At 54.9% G+C, this 23,584-nt stretch overlaps 4 protein-coding genes across 16 annotated transcripts in view; 2 read left to right on the top strand and 2 right to left on the bottom strand.

The window, feature by feature from the left end:
• Positions 1–48: 48 nt before the first annotated feature.
• On the bottom strand, positions 49–14,395 carry bub1 (BUB1 mitotic checkpoint serine/threonine kinase). 9 transcript variants are annotated; one of them, XM_037243959.1, is made up of 24 exons: positions 14,280–14,395; positions 14,086–14,180; positions 9,176–9,328; positions 6,885–6,944; positions 6,679–6,808; positions 6,296–6,492; positions 6,189–6,232; positions 6,039–6,115; positions 5,909–5,952; positions 5,440–5,713; positions 5,074–5,263; positions 4,789–4,863; positions 4,354–4,417; positions 4,046–4,124; positions 3,806–3,965; positions 3,657–3,728; positions 3,511–3,577; positions 2,967–3,433; positions 2,788–2,888; positions 2,412–2,573; positions 1,776–1,933; positions 1,530–1,710; positions 1,064–1,170; positions 181–840 (listed from the first exon to the last, which is right to left on the bottom strand). In XM_037243959.1, the coding sequence occupies exons 4-24, from the start codon at positions 6,914–6,916 to the stop codon at positions 636–638; spliced, it is 2,886 nt and encodes a 961-aa protein (XP_037099854.1). In that variant the 5' UTR covers positions 6,917–6,944; positions 9,176–9,328; positions 14,086–14,180; positions 14,280–14,395; the 3' UTR covers positions 181–635. The 9 variants fall into 9 exon arrangements, with proteins under 9 accessions (XP_037099861.1, XP_037099854.1, XP_037099855.1 ...); XM_037243960.1 differs by lacking the exon at positions 14,280–14,395 and having other exon boundaries at positions 14,086–14,276; XM_037243966.1 differs by lacking the exons at positions 181–840; positions 9,176–9,328; positions 14,086–14,180; positions 14,280–14,395 and adding exons at positions 49–67; positions 7,392–7,557.
• Positions 8,023–13,856, top strand: LOC119117624 (heterogeneous nuclear ribonucleoprotein Q-like). Of its 3 annotated transcripts, none has more exons than XM_037243983.1 (10): positions 8,023–8,164; positions 9,564–9,794; positions 9,837–9,988; positions 10,051–10,272; positions 10,359–10,535; positions 10,997–11,132; positions 11,219–11,424; positions 11,498–11,647; positions 11,710–11,831; positions 12,122–13,856. In XM_037243983.1, the coding sequence occupies exons 2-10, from the start codon at positions 9,671–9,673 to the stop codon at positions 12,750–12,752; spliced, it is 1,920 nt and encodes a 639-aa protein (XP_037099878.1). In that variant the 5' UTR covers positions 8,023–8,164; positions 9,564–9,670; the 3' UTR covers positions 12,753–13,856. The 3 variants fall into 3 exon arrangements, with proteins under 3 accessions (XP_037099878.1, XP_037099879.1, XP_037099880.1); XM_037243984.1 differs by having other exon boundaries at positions 8,029–8,164; positions 9,564–9,724; positions 9,870–9,988; positions 12,122–12,752; XM_037243985.1 differs by having other exon boundaries at positions 8,081–8,164; positions 9,561–9,724; positions 9,870–9,988; positions 12,122–12,752.
• LOC119117619 (sorting nexin-14-like) lies at positions 14,353–20,745 on the top strand. Its single transcript, XM_037243967.1, is given in 27 exon segments — positions 14,353–14,432; positions 14,608–14,742; positions 15,491–15,611; positions 15,719–15,792; positions 16,059–16,137; positions 16,208–16,251; positions 16,323–16,410; positions 16,482–16,566; positions 16,815–16,971; positions 17,089–17,164; positions 17,225–17,269; positions 17,384–17,464; positions 17,537–17,651; positions 17,737–17,892; positions 17,978–18,102; positions 18,158–18,418; positions 18,490–18,688; positions 18,784–18,867; positions 18,933–19,033; positions 19,118–19,229; positions 19,313–19,353; positions 19,425–19,544; positions 19,620–19,743; positions 19,817–19,981; positions 20,136–20,231; positions 20,292–20,383; positions 20,459–20,745. Coding segments are annotated over 27 exon segments (2,850 nt in total). The 5' UTR covers positions 14,353–14,418; the 3' UTR covers positions 20,519–20,745.
• The window catches only part of LOC119117632, an 11,105-nt gene continuing 4,093 nt past the window's right edge, over positions 16,573–23,584 (bottom strand). The window contains exons 2-6 of one of the 3 annotated variants that reach the window (XM_037244000.1): positions 22,286–22,477; positions 22,113–22,210; positions 21,901–22,020; positions 20,947–21,060; positions 16,573–16,669 (exon numbers count right to left, since the gene is read on the bottom strand). In XM_037244000.1, coding sequence (XP_037099895.1) covers positions 16,613–16,669; positions 20,947–21,060; positions 21,901–22,020; positions 22,113–22,210; positions 22,286–22,477 — 581 coding nt within the window. In that variant the 3' untranslated portion in view covers positions 16,573–16,612. Of the gene's footprint in view, positions 16,670–20,629; positions 21,061–21,900; positions 22,021–22,112; positions 22,211–22,285; positions 22,478–23,142; positions 23,566–23,584 lie in introns of those variants that run through there. The other 2 variants (XM_037243999.1, XM_037243998.1) reach the window with 2 other exon arrangements.

Raw genomic sequence — 23,584 nt, forward strand, 5'->3', positions numbered from 1 at the left:
TTACTCTTATGAAAGCGCGCCGCAGAGGTTGACGGACGCGTTTCCATCAAGATGTTGCTAGACTCAGCTGAAGCAAACAACACTTGTATTTCTTACTCTTGAAAGCTGAATATAAAGGCTTTCTGTAGAGATTGCTGCACGAGAACAAAAAAAGACCCAGATGAAGGGATACAAAAGGTGTGAATTGTACAGCTTCTGCCAATAAAATCGCTTTTTATTAGTTGAGGTGCATCATTTAACTTTGACATTTGTTCTGACACGCTCGACCCATGACATACAAGAACGAAACGACTACGCCAAAATGACCTCGTCCCACGTTACTCACGAATAAACTTTTGAAGAATGAACTTTTGTCCAAATATCAAGTTGATCCAGTGGAGGAGCCTTTTCTTGTTCTGTCTGTGTCTATTCTTCAATCAGGGTCTCTCAGCCCAATTATTTGGAAGCCACAAATGTGCAAACGTTTTGAACTCATCCAATCTCAATCTGGGCTTCAGACAGTAGGTAGCTCGACGACTAGCGGTCAAACTCACTTAATGGTTTTTAGTGGACAAAGAAACGAACGAGACTGCGCATTTTGTCTTTTCTATCTTTCTAAACACATCCCAGAAGTTGGCGCCTCACCGCCAGCGGTGTCACGCGCGGGATGCGGCCTGGCAGCTCTGGAGCAGGAGGACGAGCAGGCGGCGCTTGAGCGACGCCAACTTGCGGCAGTAGTCGCGCTGCAGGACGGCGCTTAGACGGCGCCGAAGGTCGGCGAGCGTGTCGAGGGCCGGACGGCAGGCGGGAACGTTGAGCAGCGTGCGGAACAAGTGCAGCCACATGTCACTGTGAGGCATCCTGAGGACGACGACAACAACAATGCGCCATTCCGCAAAATCCTACTCCCATTCAACATGCATTCTTATTTCTGCCTTTTCAAAGTAGTTGGGTTCATGACTTTCTGGATGTGTTCAGTGAGTGGCAAGATCAATCTGTCTGTCACCGCTGCGCTACGTGGCGAGCGTAAGCCCGAAGCGCAACAATTTGCACACGCGCCCGGCGCCGCCGCCAGAAAACATACCTTCGGAAGGCGGCGCAGGTCTGCCACTCGCCGTCGTTTTGCACCACTTGCATGTACGTTCCGAACAGCAGCACGTGAATGGTTCCCGCCGCGCCAAACAGGTCCGTCTGCAACAGGCACGGTCGGTCAACTCGACACCATCCGAGCAGCGTGGCTTCGAGTGGCACCCGCTGGGCTGTTGCGCTTTCCGCGTGGCGCACACTTGCAACCAGCCACTGGCAGAGATTTTGATATGGCAATGTTGCATATAGACCATTTCCTAATTTTTGTGGGACGTCGCTAACAACGGTCATTTATTACTACTACTACTAACATAAAAGTGGAAACTAACCCACCCCTAAATACGTTTTGTTTCTTCAGCTGGAACCGAGGTCAAGGTGGCGGGAATTGTCAACAACTCTGAAGACTCGTCGGTGTCCGCTGATGACGGGCTCAGGACGGGTATGAGCGGCACGTCTGGTCTCACCTGGTAGTTCCAAGGCTCGCCGCTGAGCATCTCGGTGCACCGGAAGCCCGATGTCAAGCAGCTGGCAGTGAAAGCAGCGCCCGGCGGGAAGAGGTCCATGTCGATGCTTTGGCCCAGGTCGATGAGAACCAGGCCCGGCTCCGGGCGGTCCGGCTCAAAGTCGTCGTCGGCGGCGGCGAACCTGCGTGACGCAGCGTGGTGGCCTTGTAAAGCGGCGCCCGCTGGTGTGCGCCCGCTCGTACGTACCTTTGCCCCAGCATGAAGTTGTCGGGCTTGACATCGGCGTGGATGATGCGGGCGGCGTGCAGTTCTTCCAGCATCCGCAGGATGCAAATGGCAAAGTGGATGACGAGCGGCTGGGGCATCACTCTGTCGCCCAGGCTTTTGTAAAGGTTGGCCGCGTTCTGACGGGAAGACGTTCAAATGCAGCGGACTGCTCGTTGAGGACCACGGAATCGACGCACGCAGCGGCAGCGCTCCCTTGACTTAAGTTTGGTCGTCCTCAGACGAGCTTCCATAGTAGAAGCTATACAGTGCTAGTACTGACTGTGGGGCGCCGCTCCTCACAGCATCCCCAATCCAACCCTTAATGCCGAGTGTCACGCAGGGAGGCATCGGGTTCCATTTTATAGTCTTTTGGTATGACTCGGCCGGGGATCGAACTCACAACCTCCCAGTCTCAGGGCGGACACTCATACCACAAGGACATTGAGCTTGACTTAAGATTTGAACTCAAATCGCTCCTTTCTCAAACGGCCGAAAAGCCTCCAAAATTTGCACGGCCGACTCGCAACCGGAACGATTCCCAAGTCAAGGGAGCCGACCGTCCATCCGTCCGTCACGCGTGCTCCCGTGAGCCAGAGCGGGTCGCAGCAGACGTACCAGCAGGGTGCCGTAGGCGTGCAGCTCGCCCACCAGCACGCTGCCGTTAGTGAAGATGTGAGCCGAGCGCACGCGGCTGAACAAATGACGCACGGACGGCGACAGTCGCCGGTCGAGCTGCGTGTGGATGTAAAACTCCCACGGATTGGAGGGTTTCTGCACCTGTGCAACACAACACGCATGTGCTTCAATCAAGAACTGTGCTTCAATCCAGAGGCCTCCGCCTGCGTCACCCGCTCTTCCAAGAGACGCCGCCCCCTCGACCAGCTTGGGAGAGAGGCAAGAAATGGCCACAGCAAACCGGAACTGGGACGCTCGAGGCGTGCGTGTTGCACAACGCGCCGGTCTTCCTGCTCTAGGGCGGGCCATCTCTTACCTTCAGCACCATCTTGTCTGAGGTGGCGGGGTCAGTGGCCAGGTAAACGGTAGCAAAGGCTCCTTGGCCGAGGACGCGGTCCACTCGCAGAGACGCCGTTCCTGTGGCAGTGAGCATCTCCGCGTTAGCGCGGCTACGCTAAGCGAGGCTGTCACAGTTGTCGTCGTCGTCGTCGTTACCCATGCTGATGGTCTTCTTGCCGCCGATGTCGGGGAGCCCGCGCTGCCAGTTGACCAACTGCGGGTGCGAGGCGAGCGGCGGGCTCATCCTCGACAGCAAATCCGAAATTAGCTCGGCGCTCCAGGGATCGGACGGCGGGCGAGCGCCGTCGCGGAGATCGCCGTCAGGACCGGCCACGCCTTGTCGGGCAGATGCCGTCGACATGAGCGCTTGCGTCTTCCACCGGCGGCCCGGCGGTGAGGGCTGACAAGACTCTTTTTCGGGACTCGCAATCACCGCAGAGGTGCTTTTGCAGAGTTCCTGCGGGGCAACGGGTGGCAAATCCTCCGGGATGGTAAACAGCTCGACGGCGGCTACAGAGGCCTGCGACATTTGCACGGCCGGCGAAGTAACAGACAAGGTGCTCGGCCGGTGGGCGGCCAGCCCCTCGCTCGTGACGTCAGGCGGACTCTGCTCCATGATGGGACTGTGTGGGACAAAATGTGAAAAGGGGCCATTTGCGCAAACATTCAGCAAGTGTCATGGAAGCAAGTGCTCTCTCACCTGAGCTTGTGACACCGTCTGAGGAAAGGATTTTGGTCGGCCGCGCTGCCAGCGCACGTCACGTCCGCTGCAAACACGGCAGGGAAAATGAACTCATTGGATGGAAGAGGCTCCACCTCAGCCAGTGGGGACGGTGGCAAATGCACCTTCTTGACTTTGGAGCAGGCTGTTTTTTTGCACGGCGAGGGAATTTTCAACGTCTGCCACTTGAACGAACCCTGACGAGAAGGCAATGCTTTGCTAGCACTCGCGATTGTTCACCCCTCAGCGGAAATGACAACGTCGTCGGCCTTACCTGCGTCGCCGATCCCTCTGCGCGCAAAGGGCGTGGACACGCAGCGCGCCGCCAGGGCAAAGTCGGCCGTGTTGTTGGGACACGCCGCCAGCCGGTCCTCGTCCCAACAGCTCATCCCCTCGGCCGTCTGGTCCCGCCCCGCAGCCTCCGCGTGGGCTTCCTGGAGAGCGGCAAAGGTGTGGGCCCGACAGCCAGACAAAAAGCCCCCACCCCTGCGTACGGCCACGCTTTCCAACTTACGACGGCCGGCGCCTTCTCCGACAAGCCTCGGCCTCGCGTGGCTTTGCTCTCGCCCGGCGTTGCGTGGGACGCGGCGGCACTGCACAGCGAGCGACAAAAGATAAACGCCATTTTCAGCCGCCCGGTTGCCAACCGTCGCAAGGAGACGGAAGCAAAAAGCGGACTCGGCCGGGAGGGCCGCACATCTCGAGATCGCAACCAGCCAGAAACAAAAAGCAGACTTGGCCAAACATTTCAAGTTTGACTTGCAAGACAAGAGCGAGAAAGCTGGCACGTCGCATTCTGTCGACCGTCGTCTGCCGACTGACCTGACGTCATCCTGGTAGATGATCAACGGCTCGGCGGCGGCCCAGTTGCCCGGCGGGGCGGAGCCTGCCGAGCAGAAAAAGGCAGCACAACGAGACAATTCAGCGTCATCTGACATCTTTTTCAAGTGAGGCATTTCAAGTTCGCCCACAACATCCCGTCCGTCCGTGTTTTGCCATTTTGGAAAAGAGTGGCTGGCAGGCGGCCAGGCGGCCAGGCAGGCAAAGAAATGGGCAAGGGATTTCGAAATGATTGGCTAAGAAAATGGAAATGTAGTGGCAGCACAAAAAGAGTTAATCCGTTCAGCACAAAAAGAATTAATCCGTTCAGCGAATGTCCCACAAAAAAAGCAAACACGGCACTCGTGTGGGTTGGAACGACAGCAACGGCCGTTTGGCTGCCTTTCAATTTCAGCTGCTGCTGGAAGTCTTCCTTACCGACGACATCGTCCGACGTGTCGCCCGAGAGCTCCTCAGTCAGCGTGGGGTCCCGGAACATTCCCATGATCACGTCTGCAACGCAAAAGTGCCATTGTTGACGTTGGCGCCCCGAGATACGAGCGTGCTTCTTTGCGATCACGCTCCAATCTCGAGTCGGCGTTCCCCGACGAAATGGTCTAATCCGACCTCGGAAGGCTTCATTTTTAAAAAGGGGAAAAGGCACTGTCAAACGGCTCTACGCTCCTTTACCTAACTCGCCGGCGACTCCAAATGTTAGCTCACCCAAGGCCTCGCGGGTGTTGACGGTGGGCGAAGGCGGCAAGTTGGGCGCGTCGTGGCAAGCGCTCCCCCGGAAGGCCGAGCCGGGCGCACGCCAGACGGGGCTCCGACTCGGGTCTTGGCGGGCCGCGGGTGACTCTTCAAAGTCGCTGTCGAGGGGCTGGTGGGCCGAGGGATTTCCCGTGGCAGATGTCTGCAGAAGCAAAAGCAGAGTTGACGCGCTCCACTCCCACCCGCACGCTACGGAGGTGGAGCGAGAGCAGGGCTGTCTCAAATAGGGCAACATGGAGGGGGAGGGGAGATGCAGAATCAAGTCAGCCGGACGCAAGTCAGCTGGCTTCCTCCTCGCTCGCCGTCGCTACGTCTCACCTTCGGCGTCCCATCGGCGGGGGACGGGGAGGCCGCCGCCAGCGAGCGCTCCGCTTCAGGTGGTGCAATGGGACACGGGGGCGACCTCGGTGACCCCTCCGCTCTGCGCTTTGGTCTCAGGTGCTCCTCGGCCTCCCGCTTCCGCCAGTACGCCCGTGTTCGCACTTCCTCGAAGCAAAGCTCAGATCCTTGCGCCGCCAGCGCATCCTTGGAGTACATGGACACAAACTCCCCGTCGGCGTATTCGGGCTCACGGCCGGGACCGCTCCAAACTCTGCGGGGCAGAGTCGAGCACATAGCGGGGTTGGTCCTTTTTTAGGCTGCCTTGAGCTAGCGCTTGGATTCCAGGGGCAAACATAATCCAATCAAATGTCAAGGCTCAAATAGCCCAACCAATTTCCAGGGATGCTGCATCAATCCCCTGCTGAGCGGAATCTCGCCCCACTGTGACAGTTGGGCAATTACTTACGTGCAGACGCCACTGGATGGGAGCTCGGCAGCGGCGGCAGCTGCCTGAGAAGGAGCAGAAGGAGGTTGAGTTGGGGCCGCATCTCATTCAAAGACCGCGGTCACCGGCGGCACGAATATTCTGGAAGTACATTGACGGTGTTGAGATGATGGCCAAGCACCTGGGTGGGAGCAGCGGGCACGCTGTCCGGCGACGGCTCGGGATCTCCTGCATCACATCCGGGCGGCAACACGTGAGCGAGGGTCGCCCCGGTGGGACAAAAGCACCTCGGACCACTCACCTCCCGACACCTCTGCCCGGCTTCTGATTCGAGCCTGAAACTGCCTGAGGATCACAGTCGCAGCCGTCGGTCTCTGGATGGGCACCATCGCCCGGCCCGGCTCTCACCTGTACTCTCGCATGAGGCTTTCGACGGGCTGGGCTCGGTTCTCCAGAGCTCTGAGGTAAACGACGTCCGCTTTCTCCATCATTGCTTGGCGCTCAAATTGCTGAGCCCAGGCCACGTAAAGCGCCGTCGTCTGCGTGCCCACGCCCTTGTTGAAGATGTGCTGGAACAGGGCAATGGGCTCCGAGAAGTAGGTGGCCTGCAAACGACAAACTTCCGTCAGAGCATTTTCTAGTCGGGATGCGCTACAGAGTAGAGATGGAGCGAAGTGAGCCAGATCTGCGGCCTCAGACCACCCGCAGTCTTGAAGAGTCATACAAATGAGGATAGGATGCCTTGACCAGAACCCTGCCCTGTCTCGCACGCACACCAAAGACCCCCTTACGCATCTGATGCACACGTTGACAAAGCGGGCGTCGTCGGCATATCGCTCCACTCCCAGAAAGTTCTGCACCAGCCTTTTGAGCACCATCGCCGTTTCACCGCTGCCGCTTTGGTCCAAGTACTCCACAAACCTGCCAAGTGCACAGATGAGGAAAAAAGGTACCGATGGCTGCTGTGACGCTGCACTAAAGCGCCGAGGAGACTCACTTGAGCCACGCGTCCAGGGGGTCATCTCCCATGTACGAGCCGAAACTGCTCTCAAACGCTCTGGTCAAAAGACACGTCGGTTAGTCATAATGCAGGACAAAGACGTACGGACAGATGCGGACAGTTGGCCCACGTAAAAGTCGCCCGTGCTTCGTTCATGCCGCGTTGCACCTTTCTACTTCTTCCTGAATAGGTCCTAAAAAAAAAAAACAGCTTTGGCAGTTGCTTATGTCTAACCCGTACTTGCACCGCCATCGGGTCGAGATGAGTCGACCAGGATGAAGCAAGAGGCAAGAAGAATTTGGGCCATCGAGAATCCCAACAACGAACGCCCTTCCCAACCAGAAGCGTAACGTCGCTTTTCACAGTCATAACAAGGCAAGCGCCAAGAGAACAAAAACGACACAAAACCAAGCACAAACGAGTCCTGGTTGGACGACAACACGTCAACTGAAAGGCGGGCGGGCGGTGCGACCGTCTGGCTAGCTCGCAGATCACTCGACTTACTTTAAACAAGAGGCCACATCCATTTCGTTTAGGCGAGCTAGAACTAACAAATAAAACGTAAAGAAAAGCTATATTAGTCTATTGACTTCAGTTCCTCCCAGCTCTTCGTCGAATGAACACTCGCTGACGACTTCCTCTGCGTTTGAATTTTGCGCTCAACTCAATCTCGCGTGACGCACCATTATTTCTTCTCATCCAAGAAAAAAGCTCACTGGCGCATTACCGCCACCTTCTGGAAATACTTCCTTTTTGACGTACGTTTTTTCTTCATGGACTAAAACAAATGACGTTTCCCCTCTGTTTGGATGCATATTTTAACAGCAGGGTGCTAGCTTTTACCAGACTTTTAAAGCAAAATGTGTTCAAAGCGCTTGGCGTTTCATTTGAGCGTCAAAGTGCAACATTTTGAAAAAACAACAACCCAAAAAAGACAACGGATAAACAAACCAACCCAAAACACTGACAACCGGTAAAGGTGTCAAATATACGTTAAATGGTGGAGGAACTGCGGAGAAGGTGTTATAAGCTCGTAATAGAGGAATAGGAGAACCGGAAAGAGTAAGAATAGTGAGCGAGCAGCCCGTGGAAAACACTCGCGAGAACCCCGTACGTTGAGGCCTGCGGCGGCGCCATATTATTTTCCGGGGGGGGCGGGGGGATCCGAAAGAGAAAGAAGCTGAGCGTCGGCACCAAACTAACTTCTTGACAATTTCGGCCGACTTTTCGTCAAACGCGCTCTTTCCGGTGGATCCGCATCGTGTCATACGACTCTGGTTCGTCTTCTTTTCTATTCAACTCGGCCACTGCGGCGCGCGGGAAGCAGTCTTGATGCACACCTATATCGGATACGTACGCGTTAGCGTATGTCGTGCGTTGCTAGCCGGCATTTTGAGGACGAGCTCAGCCCACCCGGTTGCCCGCCCGGCTGCCCTCCCTCTCGCTTCCCGGGTATGATTCCTAAACGCGCTCACATCACGTGGGCCATCAACACTTTGGTATCGGCGGGCGGCCGACCGTGAGAAATGAGTTTGAATGAATGTCAAGCGAGCGTTCCTAAGCCTTTGCGAAGAGGCACGTTGGCTAGCAGATGAAACTGTGTGGAAAAGCGAGTCGATTTACAACATTATCCATCACACGTTGGCTTTTAAAGAATAAAGACGATACAGAAATAAAATGCAACCAGGGAAGGTGTTGGCCTTGGCCTTCGTTAGAAGATTCCACAGCAACTTAGTGAGCTCCGACCTTTGTGCTAAAAATAGGAAGGAAACCCACAAATCCACTCGGCCCGGCCGCCGATCCTGGACCAGCTTGCCCAGAGTAAAAAAAAAAAAGGGGGGGGGGGTGTCAAACAAAGCCCCGATTCGGCTGGTACATGGGTTTGTTTGGGTCAGTTGCGAGAGCAATGCTCTTCCAAACAAGAGGTCCTGGGATCACCTCTCCTTCCATCTCAACTTTTTTAAGCTCATGTATATTTTGGGTTTGTCATAAACACTCTTATGGCCACGATCCATATTTGTACCGTAGGCCAAGTGCTAAACTGCAGTACTGCTACTTAGGGTTGTTGAGCCTCCAATTGTGATTCCATTCTGTGCATGCTTATGGCTCGATAGAGAAAAGGAAGCGAGATTGCTTAAAACCACCAATTGGCCGAGAAGCCTCGATGATTTAATTTTGCCATATCGGGCCCTTCTTTCAGAATACGTTTGAACCATTTCATGAGCTTGACTCGCTGCCCCTGTGCAGCAGATGAGAGCCAATGTGAATCATGCATCAAGGTCACGTACCTTTAAAACAAGCCCGGGGAGGCCGCCATCCGACCGCAGGCGAACACGGCACCCAGAGCGAGCGACACCGAGGGAAAGGTAGCTCGAGTGTCTCGCCCGGTAATGGAACAGGCGAGCCTCCGGTTGCGCTGCCTCTTGGGCCGCTTTATTTTCCTGCAACAAATATGAACGTTAGACATGACACCAGCGTCTAGCAGTTTCTGGCCACAGTCTTGAAGGAACTCTCCAGTGTCCAGATAGTTGAAATTTGATGCGCAATTTTGCTCTCGCTTGCAATAACATCTTGATCCATTTGGGAGCAGGCCTGAATACTTATTTGGATGCGACTTTCTGACAGGCAAAATGGATATCATTGACAGCATAGTTGACTTTTGTAACGTCGCAGCAGGTATCCGGGAATGGCCACCGATCACGTCAACGGGAACGGGACGGAGGAACCGATGGACACGACGACAGCAGCCGCCTCCCGCTCGGAACACTTCCAGGCCTTACTGGATGCCGACTTGCCTCAGAAAGTGGCCGAGAAGTTGGACGAGCTCTACATCGCAGGTGAAGGAACTCCGAGGCACGCGTGCAAAAGACAGCAGCCGCTGGCCACGTTGGTCCAGTGAGAGAAGCTCCAGGGCGGCCCTCCGGGTGCGCTACGTGCTCGCCCGCTCGGTCACGCCGGGTCGTCCTTATTGTCCTCCTTCAGGTCTGGTGGCACACAGCGACCTGGACGAAAGAGCCATCGAAGCTCTGAAGGAGTTCAACGAGGAGGGAGCCCTGCAGGTCCTGCTCCAGTTTAAAGAGAGCGACCTGTCTCACGTTCAGGTATGCCTTTGAAGCGGGACGATGGGGACGGCGCCGGCCTGCAATGCTTTTCTCGTGTCCAGAACAAAAGTGCCTATCTGTGCGGAGTGATGAAGACGTACAGGCAGCGTGAGAAGCAAGGGGCCAAGGTCGCCGATGCCACCAAAGGACCCGACGAGGCCAAAATCAAAGAGCTCTTGGCCAGAACCCACTACACTCTGGATGTAACAACGGGCCAGCGGAAGTATGGCGGACCGCCGCCCGAGTCGGTGTACACGGGGCTTCAACCCACCGTGGGAACAGAGGTGCGCCCGCCCCAAGCGCTCCATTTGTGGCTCGCTCGGAAGTGTGCCGACTTGAGAGACGGATGCGCCGTGTCTTGCCGTTGCAGATATTTGTGGGCAAGATCCCCCGCGACCTGTTTGAAGATGAGCTGGTTCCTCACTTTGAGGAGGCGGGGCCTATTTGGGACCTCCGCCTCATGATGGACCCTCTGAGCGGCTTGAACAGAGGATACGCCTTTGTCACCTTCTGCACCAAGGAGGCTGCGCAGGAGGCCGTCAGGCTGGTGAGCGGACTGCGCTCAAGCTGGAATTGCAATGGGACAATGGTGCCACCGGACACCGCCCGGGAGGCTTTAGGACCTCCTACGACAGTGGTTCTTAACCTTTTTCCTTGTTCGCACCCCATTCAATTCACCAAGCAGTTCTCGCAACCCTAACCCGAAATAATTATTATAAGAATAATTGGTTTACTTTACAGCTATAAGGCTTAATTAGCATTATCCCTAATGCCAATTAACACAATGACTTCTTGATTTCCAGAATTTTTCACTTTTTTCGGTTACCCGACCATTATCCCCGAAAAATTGTAAATTTCCCCCAGGGTATCCTCGCACCCCCTAGGAAGCATTCTCGCACCCCGGTTAAGAACCACTGTCCTACGAGATGGCGGGAAAGTTTGAACCATGAATGGGATGCGCTTCTTCCCTTTGGTGGCTGAACGGCTCCTTCCTTTGATCTTCTGCAGTGCAACAATTGCGAGATCCGACCGGGCAAGCACATCGGCGTGTGTATATCGGTGGCCAACAACCGTCTGTTCGTGGGCTCCATCCCCAAAAGCAAAACCAAGGAGCAAATCGAGGAGGAGTTCTCCAAGGTCACAGGTCGGTCGTCCTCGGCATGCCGATCCGCGTGAGTCTCTTTGTCCGGCCAATCACGCGGCCGTGTCCTGGCTGTTCTGTTCCTCCAGAGGGCCTCAGTGACGTCATCCTCTACCATCAGCCTGACGACAAGAAGAAGAACAGAGGCTTCTGCTTCCTGGAGTACGAAGACCACAAAACAGCTGCTCAGGCGCGACGGCGCCTGATGAGCGGCAAGGTAAAGGTTTGGAACAACGTGGTGACGGTGGAGTGGGCCGACCCCATCGAGGACCCGGACCCCGAGGTCATGGCCAAGGTAGCGGAGCCAACGTTGCGTCCGCTCTTTGACGGAACGTCGTTGCCGTCTGACGCCCGCCGTCTTGTTGCAGGTCAAAGTGTTGTTTGTGCGCAATCTGGCCAACAGCGTCACCGAAGAGATCCTGGAGAGCAGCTTCAGTCAGTTTGGGAAAGTTGATCGAGTGAAGAAGCTCAAAGATTACGCTTTTGTTCACTTTGAAGAGCGCGACGGCGCCGTCAAGGTATGTGCGTTGCCGCCGTGCAAACGCCACACACGCTTTGTACGTACTGGTGCTGTGTTCAGGCGCTGGCTGAAATGAATGGCAAGGAGCTGGAAGGAGAGCCTGTGGAAATAGTCTTTGCCAAGCCGCCGGATCAGAAAAGGAAAGAACGCAAAGCTCAGCGACAGGTGGCCAAGACACAAATGTAAGCGCACGCTCTCGCCACTAAAAGCACCTGAGCTGTCCCTCCCTCGGCCATGGTGAACTAGCCACCTCCGGTTCAGAGGTCACGATTGCTAATGCGGAGTCACGTGGAAAAACGGGACTGGGAGCTCCGTCGTAACTCCGTCTCTGTAGCGCTGTCGGAATACCTGGCGAGTGGATCAATCAGGAAGGAGAAAAAGCTGTTCATTGAGCTGAGGGAGGGACGATTCCAAACCGATACTATTGTGATTGCGGATTTTCTTTTGATGGAGCGACCGTGTCTGTCCTCAGGTATGACGACTATTACTATTATTCCCCCCCGCATCACATGCCGCCTCCCGGTAGAGGGAGGGGCAGAGGCGGCGGCGGCAGACGGGGTGTTGCCAGCTACTCGTACACGCCCGACTACTACGGCTATGAGGACTACTACGACTACTACGGCTACGACTACGACTACCACAAGTACCGCGGCGGCGGCGGCTATGACGACCCCTACTACGGCTACGATGAGTTCCAGGCACCTGCCCGCGGCCGCGGCAGGGGTGCCAGGGGCGGAGCCTCTCCAGGTCGAGGGCGCGGCGGCGAAGCCGGCCCTTCCCGAGGCAGCTTCTCTCAGCGTGGCGGGCCGGGACCCGGACCGGCGCACGGAGGGCGCGGCGCCAGAGGTTCCGCGCAGCCGCGAGGGCGAGGAGGGGTACGTGGTACGCGGGGCGTCCGCGGTGCAAATGTAGGAGGAGCGAAACGCAAAGCCGACGGGTACAACCAACCCGATTCCAAGCGGCGCCAGACCAATAGTCACAACTGGGGCTCCCAGCCCATCGCTCAGCAACCGCTCCAAGGCGACGACCACTCGAGCTATTCCGCCTACCAATCTGACAACCAGGAATTTTATCAAGATTCTTTCGGGCAGCAGTGGAAGTAGACTTAAGTTAGGCTTTTCTTTGGCTTTCTTCTCCTCCTTAGAGACTCGATCGATCCCATTGGCTCCAAATTGGTGACGTCTGGCAAGAGATCTTTTTGTACATATTTTAATATTCCACAGTAGTCACACTCTGTGTGGTGTGTTTTTTTTTCCCCTTCCTTTTTAAATGCTTCCTTTTAGCTTCTAGCCTTTGTCTGTTTTTACAGCCTCTGCTTGCCATGTTTAACTGAAAACACAATTTGTACTGTCACAAAGTAATGCTTGTTATTGGAGAGGAAGAATCCGCCGTCACTTTTGGCTTGTATTCTTTGCTGTTGTCTGCTTTAATAAACGTGCACACACACGTGCGCAAAACCAACCGTTGTGTTGCCAATTCCTCCAATTGAACCAAATTCTCTGTTCAAATTGCCCGCCCGCCAGCCATGGTACCAGTGGTGTCCCCTCGCATGCAGTCCAACCAAATCACCCCCAGGTGCTCATCGTCACGTCTGGTCCGATCCCACGCGGTCGCCGCTTCAATGTTGCACGTTTGTTTGCATGCCTGACCTGTTGTCCGCTTGAGCTGCGTGCCGTGCGCCCTTTCCTTGTCTAATTGCATCTTCTTGTCACGACTAGCAGGGGCAAGGCGTCTGGGCCGATCCTGATGCGTCGCCGTGACGACAGCTCTGCCGCCACCCCCAAAGGCCGCCCGGCGTGGTAAGGTCACGTGACTGACTCACTGCTCCAGTGCTGAGACTTCTCGATTGGTCCATCCCGTGACATATGTGACTGACGTCCTCAGAGTAGAAAGCTACCTCACGTGCTCTTCCAGCTCATTTGTTCTTCCGGACCACTCGAGTGCTCCGTCACGGCCTTGCAGGCTGAAGGAGCCGCTGAATACGATGGACAAGTGGAGCTTGTGGTTTCGTTTGCGCTCGCTCGCTCTCAGGACCGACTCGCGTTGCTTTTGCGTATGATGAGCCATCGCCTCCGGATTTGTTTTATTTGACTGTTTGCCTGTCCATTTTTTCAAGCCATCAATCGGATGTCAATCACCAGCCTTTATCTGCATTTGAGTGGCATACCGGGGAATTTTATTTGAAAAGTGCCAAAAAGTGCAGGTGACTGACGTAAAAAAAAAAAAAATCACTGGTTTTAGTTTTTTTGCTAAATAACAACTGTCTTTGCAAATGGAGTTTTTACTGTACAATCGAAGGCCTGCCAATTTTTCTAATAAAAAACAAAAACTCACTCTTGGTTTCTTTTTAACAAGTAGCAGAAAAGAACACATTGTTGCAAATCAAGATTTTCAACTATTTCTAATAATGTAAAGTGAAAAACTGTCCCAGCCTACCTTGTCGTTGAACTTGTCACAGCGACGGGAAGTGACGACGTGGAGTGCGGGTTGCCATGTCCGCACTTGTATAATCCGCCCGTTCTCTCGAGATCCTGCATGGAAATGGAAGGCAAAAGTTAAACATTGGAAAAGAGTCATTAATACTGACATTTGACAAAACAACTTTAGCTGAATCTGGGGTGAGTGCTGACCTTAAGCAACATGTTTCGTTAGCATGATTGGATTCGACTTGGCAACCCAAGGGGAGGCAGAAGCTATTCCGTCCGTCCGTCAAAGAAGTCGCTAAACTTGGAACATTTTCCCCAGGTCGAGGATGAGCTAACGATAAGAATGCTTCGTTTTGGTTTTTGGGCGACAAAACACGCCGCTCTTTTAATCGCTTTTAAGAGTCCTTAGTCGTAGCCGGCTGGACGTTTCCGTTTGTGTCGTTTTCAACCAACATTTGCTGCTCGTTCTCACTCTTATTTGAATTGGTGCGCTCGCTTGCAACTTTGTACTTGAGGTTCGTTGTTTGTTAAGGGGCGACAAGATGGCTGTTTTGTCGGCTTTATGGCGAGCTCTACGACTGGACGCGTTCCTCACTTGGGCTCGTCAGTTTCCGCTAGCCAGCTGCCTGCTCGCCGCCTTGTTGGCCGCCACAATCCTGTTCCACAGGTCAGCGTCCTACGTCATCGGACGTCACCTTTTGTGCTTCGGGGGTCAATGCTGCATTCGAGGAAGCTGGGAAGTCGGAAAGGTGTCCCACTCGGGTTGTTCCCTTCCGACCGAATGGAAACAACAAAGATGGCCGATTTCGGTCAACCATTTGTTGTTCAACACTTCTTGACCTCCAGCAATCGCTCTTCATTCACATCAAATAAATAACTTATCTTCAAAACATTCCATGACACCAAATAACTCCATACAGAGACACAATGGCATTGCTTCACCGTCATCGGTACAAACCACGTTGTTACATATTTTTTTCCGTAGCGAAATTAATGTTATAATTAACGGACAAAGCTGATATATGCCGTTGGGTCGGCATTCTCGAGTGACGTCACATCACGTTCCCGTCTTCCTCAAATGCATGAATCTTTTGTTTTTTTCGAATGGGTGTCTGGACGGCCTGTCAAAACCGTGTTTACATTAGGTTCCGTTTTTAACCCTTAAATCACATTTGTGAATGAATAAATATGAAATATAAATACACATTTTAAAAATTAGAATCCTTGTTTAACGCTTGCTCATTTATTTGTTCAAGTACCAGTCTTGTACACGCATCTTGTTTTTCTTTCCAACCTCCCTTTCTCTAAGTCACCAGTTATGGGTTACAGTTGGTTTTAGGCCGAATTCAGTTAGCTAACACGAACATGCCAGGGTTGACTGTTTTGAATTAAGTTGTCGCCATGCTATTTTGCAGGTACCTCCACATCCTAATTGGATTGTGGTCTTTCTTAGTGGGTGTGGTTACCTTCTATTGGGCTCTGGAACCCGAGTCACTGCTCCCAAATGTCTTGTTCGCGAGCAAAGCGCCACGCAAGGTGAGGTGCATTCGTACTGAGGATGATGATGTTGAGGAGGATGATGATGTTGAGGAGGATGATGATGTTGAGGATGACGCTCGCTCGCTCACGTGCATGTGTGCCAGTGTCAGGAACCGGAGCTGTTTCCTTTGGGTCGCAGCTGTGCCGTGTGCGGGAAGGTGAAATGCAAGCGGCATCGGTAGGTTTGCGGCACCTGGCAAGCATATAGCACACTTTAGCGGGACAGTTGACAATCACACTGGTGCGAGGATGACGCGTGACGTGACATCCCGACGGTCATCCGGGACGCACAGAACCACAATTACGCACGTAAGCGCGGTTCTGTCAACGTCCCTTCTGAGCGCCGGGAGCTGTGCTTTTTCAGTCTTTGCTGCCACTTTGAGATCCCAATTTAGAGTTGCGCGCACGACCTGCTGATATTTATACTATCGTTGCGGCGTCCAGCCCGACGTTGCTACTGGAGAACTACCAGCCGTGGGTGGGCCTCGAGATTCACTCCAAGGTGGACACGGCCATCACAGAGGTAGGCGCTCGCTCGCCCGCCGTCAAATTCCACATTCATCATCACACTTTGTTCCTTTTGCGGCGGGAAGGTGTTTGAGCTGGTTCTGGAGAACTTCGTGTATCCTTGGTACCGGTAAGTCCCTTGGCGTGCCTTCTTTGTCTTCCGCCGACTACGCACCGGTCATGCTCCGTCATGGGCCGCAGGGACATCACGGATGACGAGGCGTGCGTGGACGAGCTTCGTTTGAGCTTCCGCTTCCTAGCGTCCGTGTTGGTCCGCAGAGCTCGGAAGGTGGCGTCGTCAGCTTTCGTCGGCCGCCAAGGAGCGGCCGGCTCGATGTTGAACGTGCACGCTGTCTGCAGGTAGACCTCCCGGCTGTCTTCGGCGACCACGTGATGAAAGCCGCCGTCAAGCACGTGGAGGTTCTGGCTAAAGCCCGCGCTCGAGGTGAGACGCCGTCGCTGGCCTTGCTGACATAGGAGTGGCGTACGAGTTAGGACCGGGCTTTGACGGCCGCCAACGTGTGTGGGTTAAGGTTAGAAGAAAAACGCTGAAAGGAGGAAAAAAAAAAAAAAAGAAGTTTGTTTTTGTGCTCTGGAACACATTTGTGGCATTTGGCTCGAATACATAGCTTTGATAGGAAAGTCAACTGGCGGCGGCGGCAGCAGCAGCTAAATCAGGGTGGCTCTTGTCAGTCCATCAAGGTCTGACGCTGCAGCAGGCAGCTCTGGAGGAGTACGGCGTTGACCTCCACGTGGCCGTGCGCAGCCGCCAGGATGAGCTGCTCTACCTCAGGAAGCTCAGCGAGATGCTCTTCCCGTACTTGATGCCGCCAAAAGCCGGCGAGTGCAGGTAGCAAGCGGGTGGCCGGCCGGCCGGTCGGGCAGCCGACCGGCCGGCGCTTGAGCCCCCGAAAGATCCGACTGGGTGGAGCGTCTTCTGAAGACCTTTGTCCCTTCCCGAGCGCAGGTCGCTGGCACTGCTGCTGCGGGAGGTCTTGACAGGGACCGTCCTGCTGCCCACCATGGACTTCACGGCCGACCCGGTGAGTCCGCACTCGGCGTCTGTCTCTCGACGCCAACCTCCTCTTTGATTCCTTTCCTAGGACACGGTCAACTTAATGGTGCTCAAGTTGGTTGACGACTCACCGGTGAGTCGACAGTCACCAAAGGAAGGCCCGGAATGAAGCCTTGATCAGTCTGCTGTCCGGCTAGCGTCTTAGCCGTTGATGGTCTGGACTGTAAGCCTGTTTGTTTGTCTCCAGCCTGAAGCCGCCAGCGAAGCGCCGTCCGCTCGTGTTCCGTTCCTGCGCAAATACACCGACCGCGGCGGCAACAAGCTCTCGGTCAGCACTTGAGACGAGCTCCTACTGTGGGCCAAAATGCCACACTGAGTGAGTGCCTGTGTTCTCAAGCAGGTTCTCAAGTTGGAGCTCAAACAGATCCGAGAGCAGCAGGACCTTCTCTTCCGCTTCATGAACTTCCTAAAGCGGGAGGGCGCCGTGCACGTCCTTCAGTTCTGCCTGGCCGTGGGTAAGGGCGAGTTTGGCGCGCGCACGCTCGCTCGCTCACCTCACTTCACCTCGCCTGGCACATCACCAACGTGGTGTTCCTCCAGAGGAGCTCAACGCCAAGGTCTTGAATCCGGAGCTGTGCGACTCGGAGCTGCGCCGTCTGCACGGCGAGGTTGTGCACATCTACCAGACGTACTGCGTGGACGAGAGCGTAGACAAGATCAACTTGGACCGAGCCACGGTGGACGACATCAGGAACGGTGAAGCAGCTGCCAAATAAGCTGCACAGCTCCCCGTGGTCATTGGTCACAGCGCGAGACCTCCCATCTTGTCCTCTGCCATCAGTGGCCGTCGGTCCGTACGGCGCCGTGGTCAAGCTGCAGACCACGCGGTGCCTCTTTGAAGCATACGAGCACGTCTTGTCGCTCCTGGAGAACGTCTTCACGCCAATGTTCTGCCACAGCGACGAGGTAAGGCGGCGGCGGCCCCCTGCATCCTGACGGAAACTTGATTGTGCAGGCTCAGTATTTCAGACACCTGCTGAAAGGAGCCGAGTCGCCAGCCAGGAGCTCGCGTGTCAGCAGGTCGGTCTCACAATCCCCAACTCGCAGGTTCTTTCATCACTAATCAGTCAACGGTTACACGGCGGCCAGGAACGCCTCCAAGCGCGGCGAGTCCTTTGGGATCGCCAGGATCGGCAGTAAAATCAAAGGCGTGTTCAGGAGCACCGCCACGGAGGGCGCCGTCTTGCCGCCCAGCGCCACCGCCGAGGCTGACGTCAATGCGGTAATGAGCATTTTTCCCAAGCTTGGCGCTGGGGGGGTGTGGCCTCCCTTGGGTGACCGTGTGCGACGCAGGTGGAGGAGGCCATGGCGGTGGTGGAGGAGGAGGCGGAGGAGGAGGACGACGCAGCCGTCCCCGCCACCGCGGGCAGTCTGAGGAAGCTGTCGGCCTGGACCGTCACCATTCCCTACGTGGACTTTGACGAGGATGAAGCCAAGAGAGAGAAGATTCCCGTCTTCTGTATCGACGTAGAGCGCAACGACAGAAAGGAAGGTGAGCATTGCGGGCTTAGAAAGGCACGGGCCGTTTCCATTGCGTCCTCCGTAATGCTTGGACATCCCATTTCTTCACTGCGGCTCCTCTCGCAGTCGGACACGATCCCGAGAGTTGGTCCATCTACAGAAGATACTTGGAGTTTTACGTGCTGGAGTCCAAGCTGACAGAGTTCCACGGTAATACGTGCCCGCCAGTTTAGTGTGGGCCTTAGTTTCAAGCGCTGACGGTGCCGTGCGTGCAGGCACCTTTGCTGACGCGCAGCTGCCCCCCAAACGCATCCTGGGACCCAAGAACCACGAATTCCTCACCTCCAAGAGGGAAGACTTTGAGGACTACCTCCAGGTGGTAGTAGTAGTAGTAGTAGTAGTAGCTGTAATAGTAGTGCACGTCCCGGCAGCATAAGCACATTTGTGTCCGTGTGTGCAGAAACTGCTGCGCTGCCCGGAGCTCAGCAACAGCCAGCTGCTGGCCGACTTCCTGTCTCCTCACGGCACGGGCTCTCAGTTTACGGACAGGATACTTCCCGACGTCAACTTGGGTACTTCCGCCGCTAACCTTTGTCTGCGTCGGGAACGGCCGCCGCTGCGCTGACTGCAACATTTGCCCCAAAATCCCTAACAGGCAAGATTTTCAAGTCCGTCCCGGGGAAGTTGATGAAGGAGGTGAGTGAGCGTCATTGGGGAAGACGGGCGTACCCCCCCAAACCGCACCCACGACAGCCGTGTCTTTGCAGAAAGGTCAGAACCTGGAGCCGTTCATCCAGTCCTTCTTCAACTCCTGCGAGTCGCCAAAAGCCAAACCCGGCCGGCCTGAACTGATCGTCCTCAGCCCGAGCGCTGACGCCAACAAGCGGGTCGGACCGCGAGTGCCATGTCACGCGCGGTGCGGGCGGTTATGGCCGTGTCATCATCTCCGTCTTTGCGTGCAGCTCAACAACCAGATCTTCAGCAAGGAGCCCGCCACAGCCCGGGTGGGGAAGGCGGGCCAGCGCAACCGCCGTCGTTCGGCGGAGCTCGGCGTGGACGGCATGTACGACTACCTACTGCACGTGGGCAAGTTGCCCGCCGCCGCGCTCCGGTCCAGAGCCGGCAAACGGCCGAACCGAGCCGAGCTTTTTGACTCCAGGTCGATTGGTGTTCCGGATGCCGCGCTGGCTGGATCATTTGCTGTCGGCGAGCAGGATGGTCCTCAAGAACACCTTGGAGGCCTACGCGGAGCAGCGGATGCGTAGCAAGATGGACGCCATCCTGCAAGAGCACCGCCTGGTCTTGCTCATCACCCAACTACGAGGTGAGGCGACAGCCGCGTTGAGAAACTACGGCTCCGCATGCAGCTGACGCGTTGAGAAGCTCCAGCTCCGCATGCGACGCTCAAGAGTCGAGCGGTCGTCGTAACTCGCAGCGATGTGGTCAAACCCAAAGCTTCGCGTATTCCCCTGCTGTAGACGCCATCTTCTCCAAAAGCGCGGAGGAGCGCGACGGCCCGGCCAAGGCGGCGCGAGCCAGGAGGACCTTTGAGGAGATGACGGCCTATCTGCCCGGTGAGTCGAGTCAGCCGACCGACAGGGAACCCTTTTGTCATTTGTGCCACGTCGCGTCAGACGCCCTCGGGAGGTGCCTCGGCGAGGAGGCCAAACGTGAGGGGGTCCGGCTCCTCTTTGAGGGCCTCCAGCAGCCGCTCCTCAACAAGCAGGTCGGAATCCAGTCGAGTCAGGTCGAGGGCCGAGCCGTGTCGTCTGGCAACGTCCTCTTCTTTGGCTGTGCTCAGATGTCCTATGTGCTGCTGGACGTGGCTGTGCTGGAGCTCTTCCCTGAACTGCGCCGCTGAGCAAGCAAGGAGGGGCGCCAGGCCAGCTCGATGGACGGATGGAAGGAAGGAGCAAGGAGGGGCGCCAGGCCAGCTCGACGGACGGACGGACGCAAAAACACTTCCTCCAAATTGATGTGATGAACGAGTTGGCAAATGCTTTTTATTTCTCTGCTATACTTGGAGTTTGTCTTCATGGCCAGATTTTGACTCGACAGAATATTCATAATAAAAATAAATGATTCTACTTTCATGCTGACTGACATCCACCAAGGTGGTTCCGCTTTTTCCAATGGTCACAAACGCTCGGGAGCGGAAGACGAAAGGTTTGCGGCCACGAACAACGCGGCGACCCTCCACACGGTGACGGCAAAGAGCGGAAATTCCTGGCAAAGCGCAAGCGTTTGCCGTTCTAAGTGGCGCACGCTGGCCGTCTGCTCGGCATTCACCTGTGGCCAAGACGCCGGTCGCCGGTCGCCCAGCAGCAGCTCCTCCGCCATCCGCAGCAGGCGCAGCGCGTGGCCGTAGTTGTCCACGGGAATCTTGTCCACGCTGGCGTTCTCCTGCAAACACGACACGCATTGGAAAATTGGAGAGGCTCGCGCTTGCTTCGTCAAGTCAATCAAATTGTCATCGACTCCAACAAATGGGAGCAGAAATTCCATTGCTATTTCCAGACCTTTGATTTTAGAGACAACTACTAATGGAGTACGTCATATATTTGGGCCTTGCTGGTCCCAAAGACCAAAATTCCATTGCTATTTCCAGACCTTTGATTATAGAGACAACTACTAATGAAGTACGTCATATATTTGGGCCTTGCTGGTCCCAAAGACCAAGCAGCTCTTAGCTGGTTGCTGACCCCTGGTTGACACCGGTTCCCACGTGTCGCCTTTAGCTTAGCAATTAGCGAGGCTCCGCCCCCCCCCGACCCACACCCCACTTGTCAGCAGCTTATTTGCCGCCACAGAGGCGACGATTACAGACTTAGGAGTCACCCGCAGCGTGTTAAGCCGCGCCGCCGGTAGCCAGCCCAAGCCGCTTGCTCTGCTCACCAGCCACCGTGGCACGGAGCTCGCCTCAGACTCGGACGGGTGCTGACGTGGGTGACCCGCCAAGCTTTGCGGGACCCTCGGCGGTTCGCAAAATGCAAACTGCCGTGGCAAAGTGCTCCTTTCGAGCCTTGTCTTTCTATTTTAGTCCGTAAAAAAAAAAAAGGCGTCCCTTTGCGCCAGATCTCTGAAAGCTTGAGCTGATGAGGACATTTTCGACATACTGGACAAAAAGATGACCATCCGGTTAGCGAGAAATTTCATTTTGGTGTCGCGAGAAAAGCTAGCATTTGGAAAGCGCCGGTGCGTAGACAGACTTCCTCCCTCTATTGTATGTGCGTGTGTACTTACGTGGATCGCGAGGCACAGTCTGTCAGCCAGCACGCTGACCTCCGACAGGATGCGAGCCACCAGAAAGGACTTTGCCGTGTGACTCCCCCCCGTCGTCACCGTCACGCAAAGGTCAAGCGGCTGGAAGAAGACACGAAACGGTCACGCTCATCATTGTCATCAAGTGCTGAGGCGGAGGGGTCGGTGGGTGGCGCGGCCGCTTGGTCCTCTACCTCAGGAAGCGGGCGGCGGCGGCAAAGAAGCTGAGAGAGTTTTGGCGTGCCTGTGTGGTGGCCTGCGGTGCCCTCGCTCTCCGTGCTGACAGCATGACCTGACAGACAGACAGACAGACAGACGTGTTCCATGAGGCTGGTGACGAGCACGACGTGTACCCGCTAGCGAGTACCTGCGCTTGCTGTCGTCGTGGCGACCAGCGAGGCCCCCCGCCCCGGCTCCTCCGCTTCGCTCCTCCGCGTCCGCTCGCTCTCCCTCAGCCTCGCCGACAAAGCCTGGATGTGCCGGCGGAGGTCGACGCCCTGCGACCTGCCCCTGATCACCGCCACTGCCACTGCCAAGCCCACTTTGGCCAAAAAGCACTCTGACATCCACACACACAGCATTCAGACCATCAATTTATTATTTTCATACATATTCATTAAGTTATCCCGCACAACATTTACAAGCAATTAATACCACTAGTCAACATAACAATGTGTTGTTGCCAGTCGAGATTTGCAAGGCACCAAGAAAAAATAACATTTGCAGTTAACCAAACACCAAATATTATGATTCATATTTATGAAATCTTTTTCTCTGTTTCTGTCCAATTTGAAAGAAATCGGTCTCTTTCAAGACCTACTTGGAGGACTTAGTTTGGATTTGTTCACGAAATTATGGAAAGGAGGCATACGAATACTTTCAGTTGAACTGGCAAACGTAATATCGTAGTGTTCAAACTATTCAATGCCGACTGGAATGACCAAATGAATGATGAATATTAACATCATTACTCTATTTAGTCCGTTCCTGTACTTGGCCAGCTTTGAAAATGAGATGAAGAAAAGTACGAAAACGTGAAACTCGCATACGACTCCAACAAACACAAATGGTATCTTCACATCACTGATGCGGTCCATGTCAACTGAGTTCCACACACATGCACGTAATAAGGTTGGAGATGGCCAAATAGCGTCAGGTTGCTTGCTTGCGAAGTCCTTGTGATTTTGTCACAAGAAATGGAAATGAATGGATGTTTGAAATGACCTTCCAGGCGTCTTCTGTGTCCCTCCATTCGACCAGCTAAAGATGCTAATGGACGCTAACTGTCGCTCACATCCGTACGCTGATTTTGTCTTCTTCCTTCTTCTTCACATTACACACAAATAGTCGTGTTCGTTGTGCTCTTTGCTCAAGTGCCGGACAGCATCTTGAAACAACGACGTGTCGTGTCGTGTCGTGAAAATAAAACTGAAGCGTTTCAAGTCAACTGAACAGGTGGCGCCGTCAAGCAGGTGAATGACGTCACGTCGCCGACCACCATTTTTCCCCCTGATACTTTATTGAACGCACAACTCTGAGACAAATCGTTACCGACAACCAATCACTTGAAAGTAGGGGTGTCAAACTCATTTTTTTCGCGGGCCGCATTGTAGTCATAGCTTCTTTCGGAGGGCCATTATGACTGTCAACCCAAATCAATGTATGA

Source organism: Syngnathus acus, chromosome 24 (assembly GCF_901709675.1).
Source record: "Syngnathus acus chromosome 24, fSynAcu1.2, whole genome shotgun sequence".
Lineage (NCBI taxonomy): Eukaryota > Metazoa > Chordata > Actinopteri > Syngnathiformes > Syngnathidae > Syngnathus > Syngnathus acus.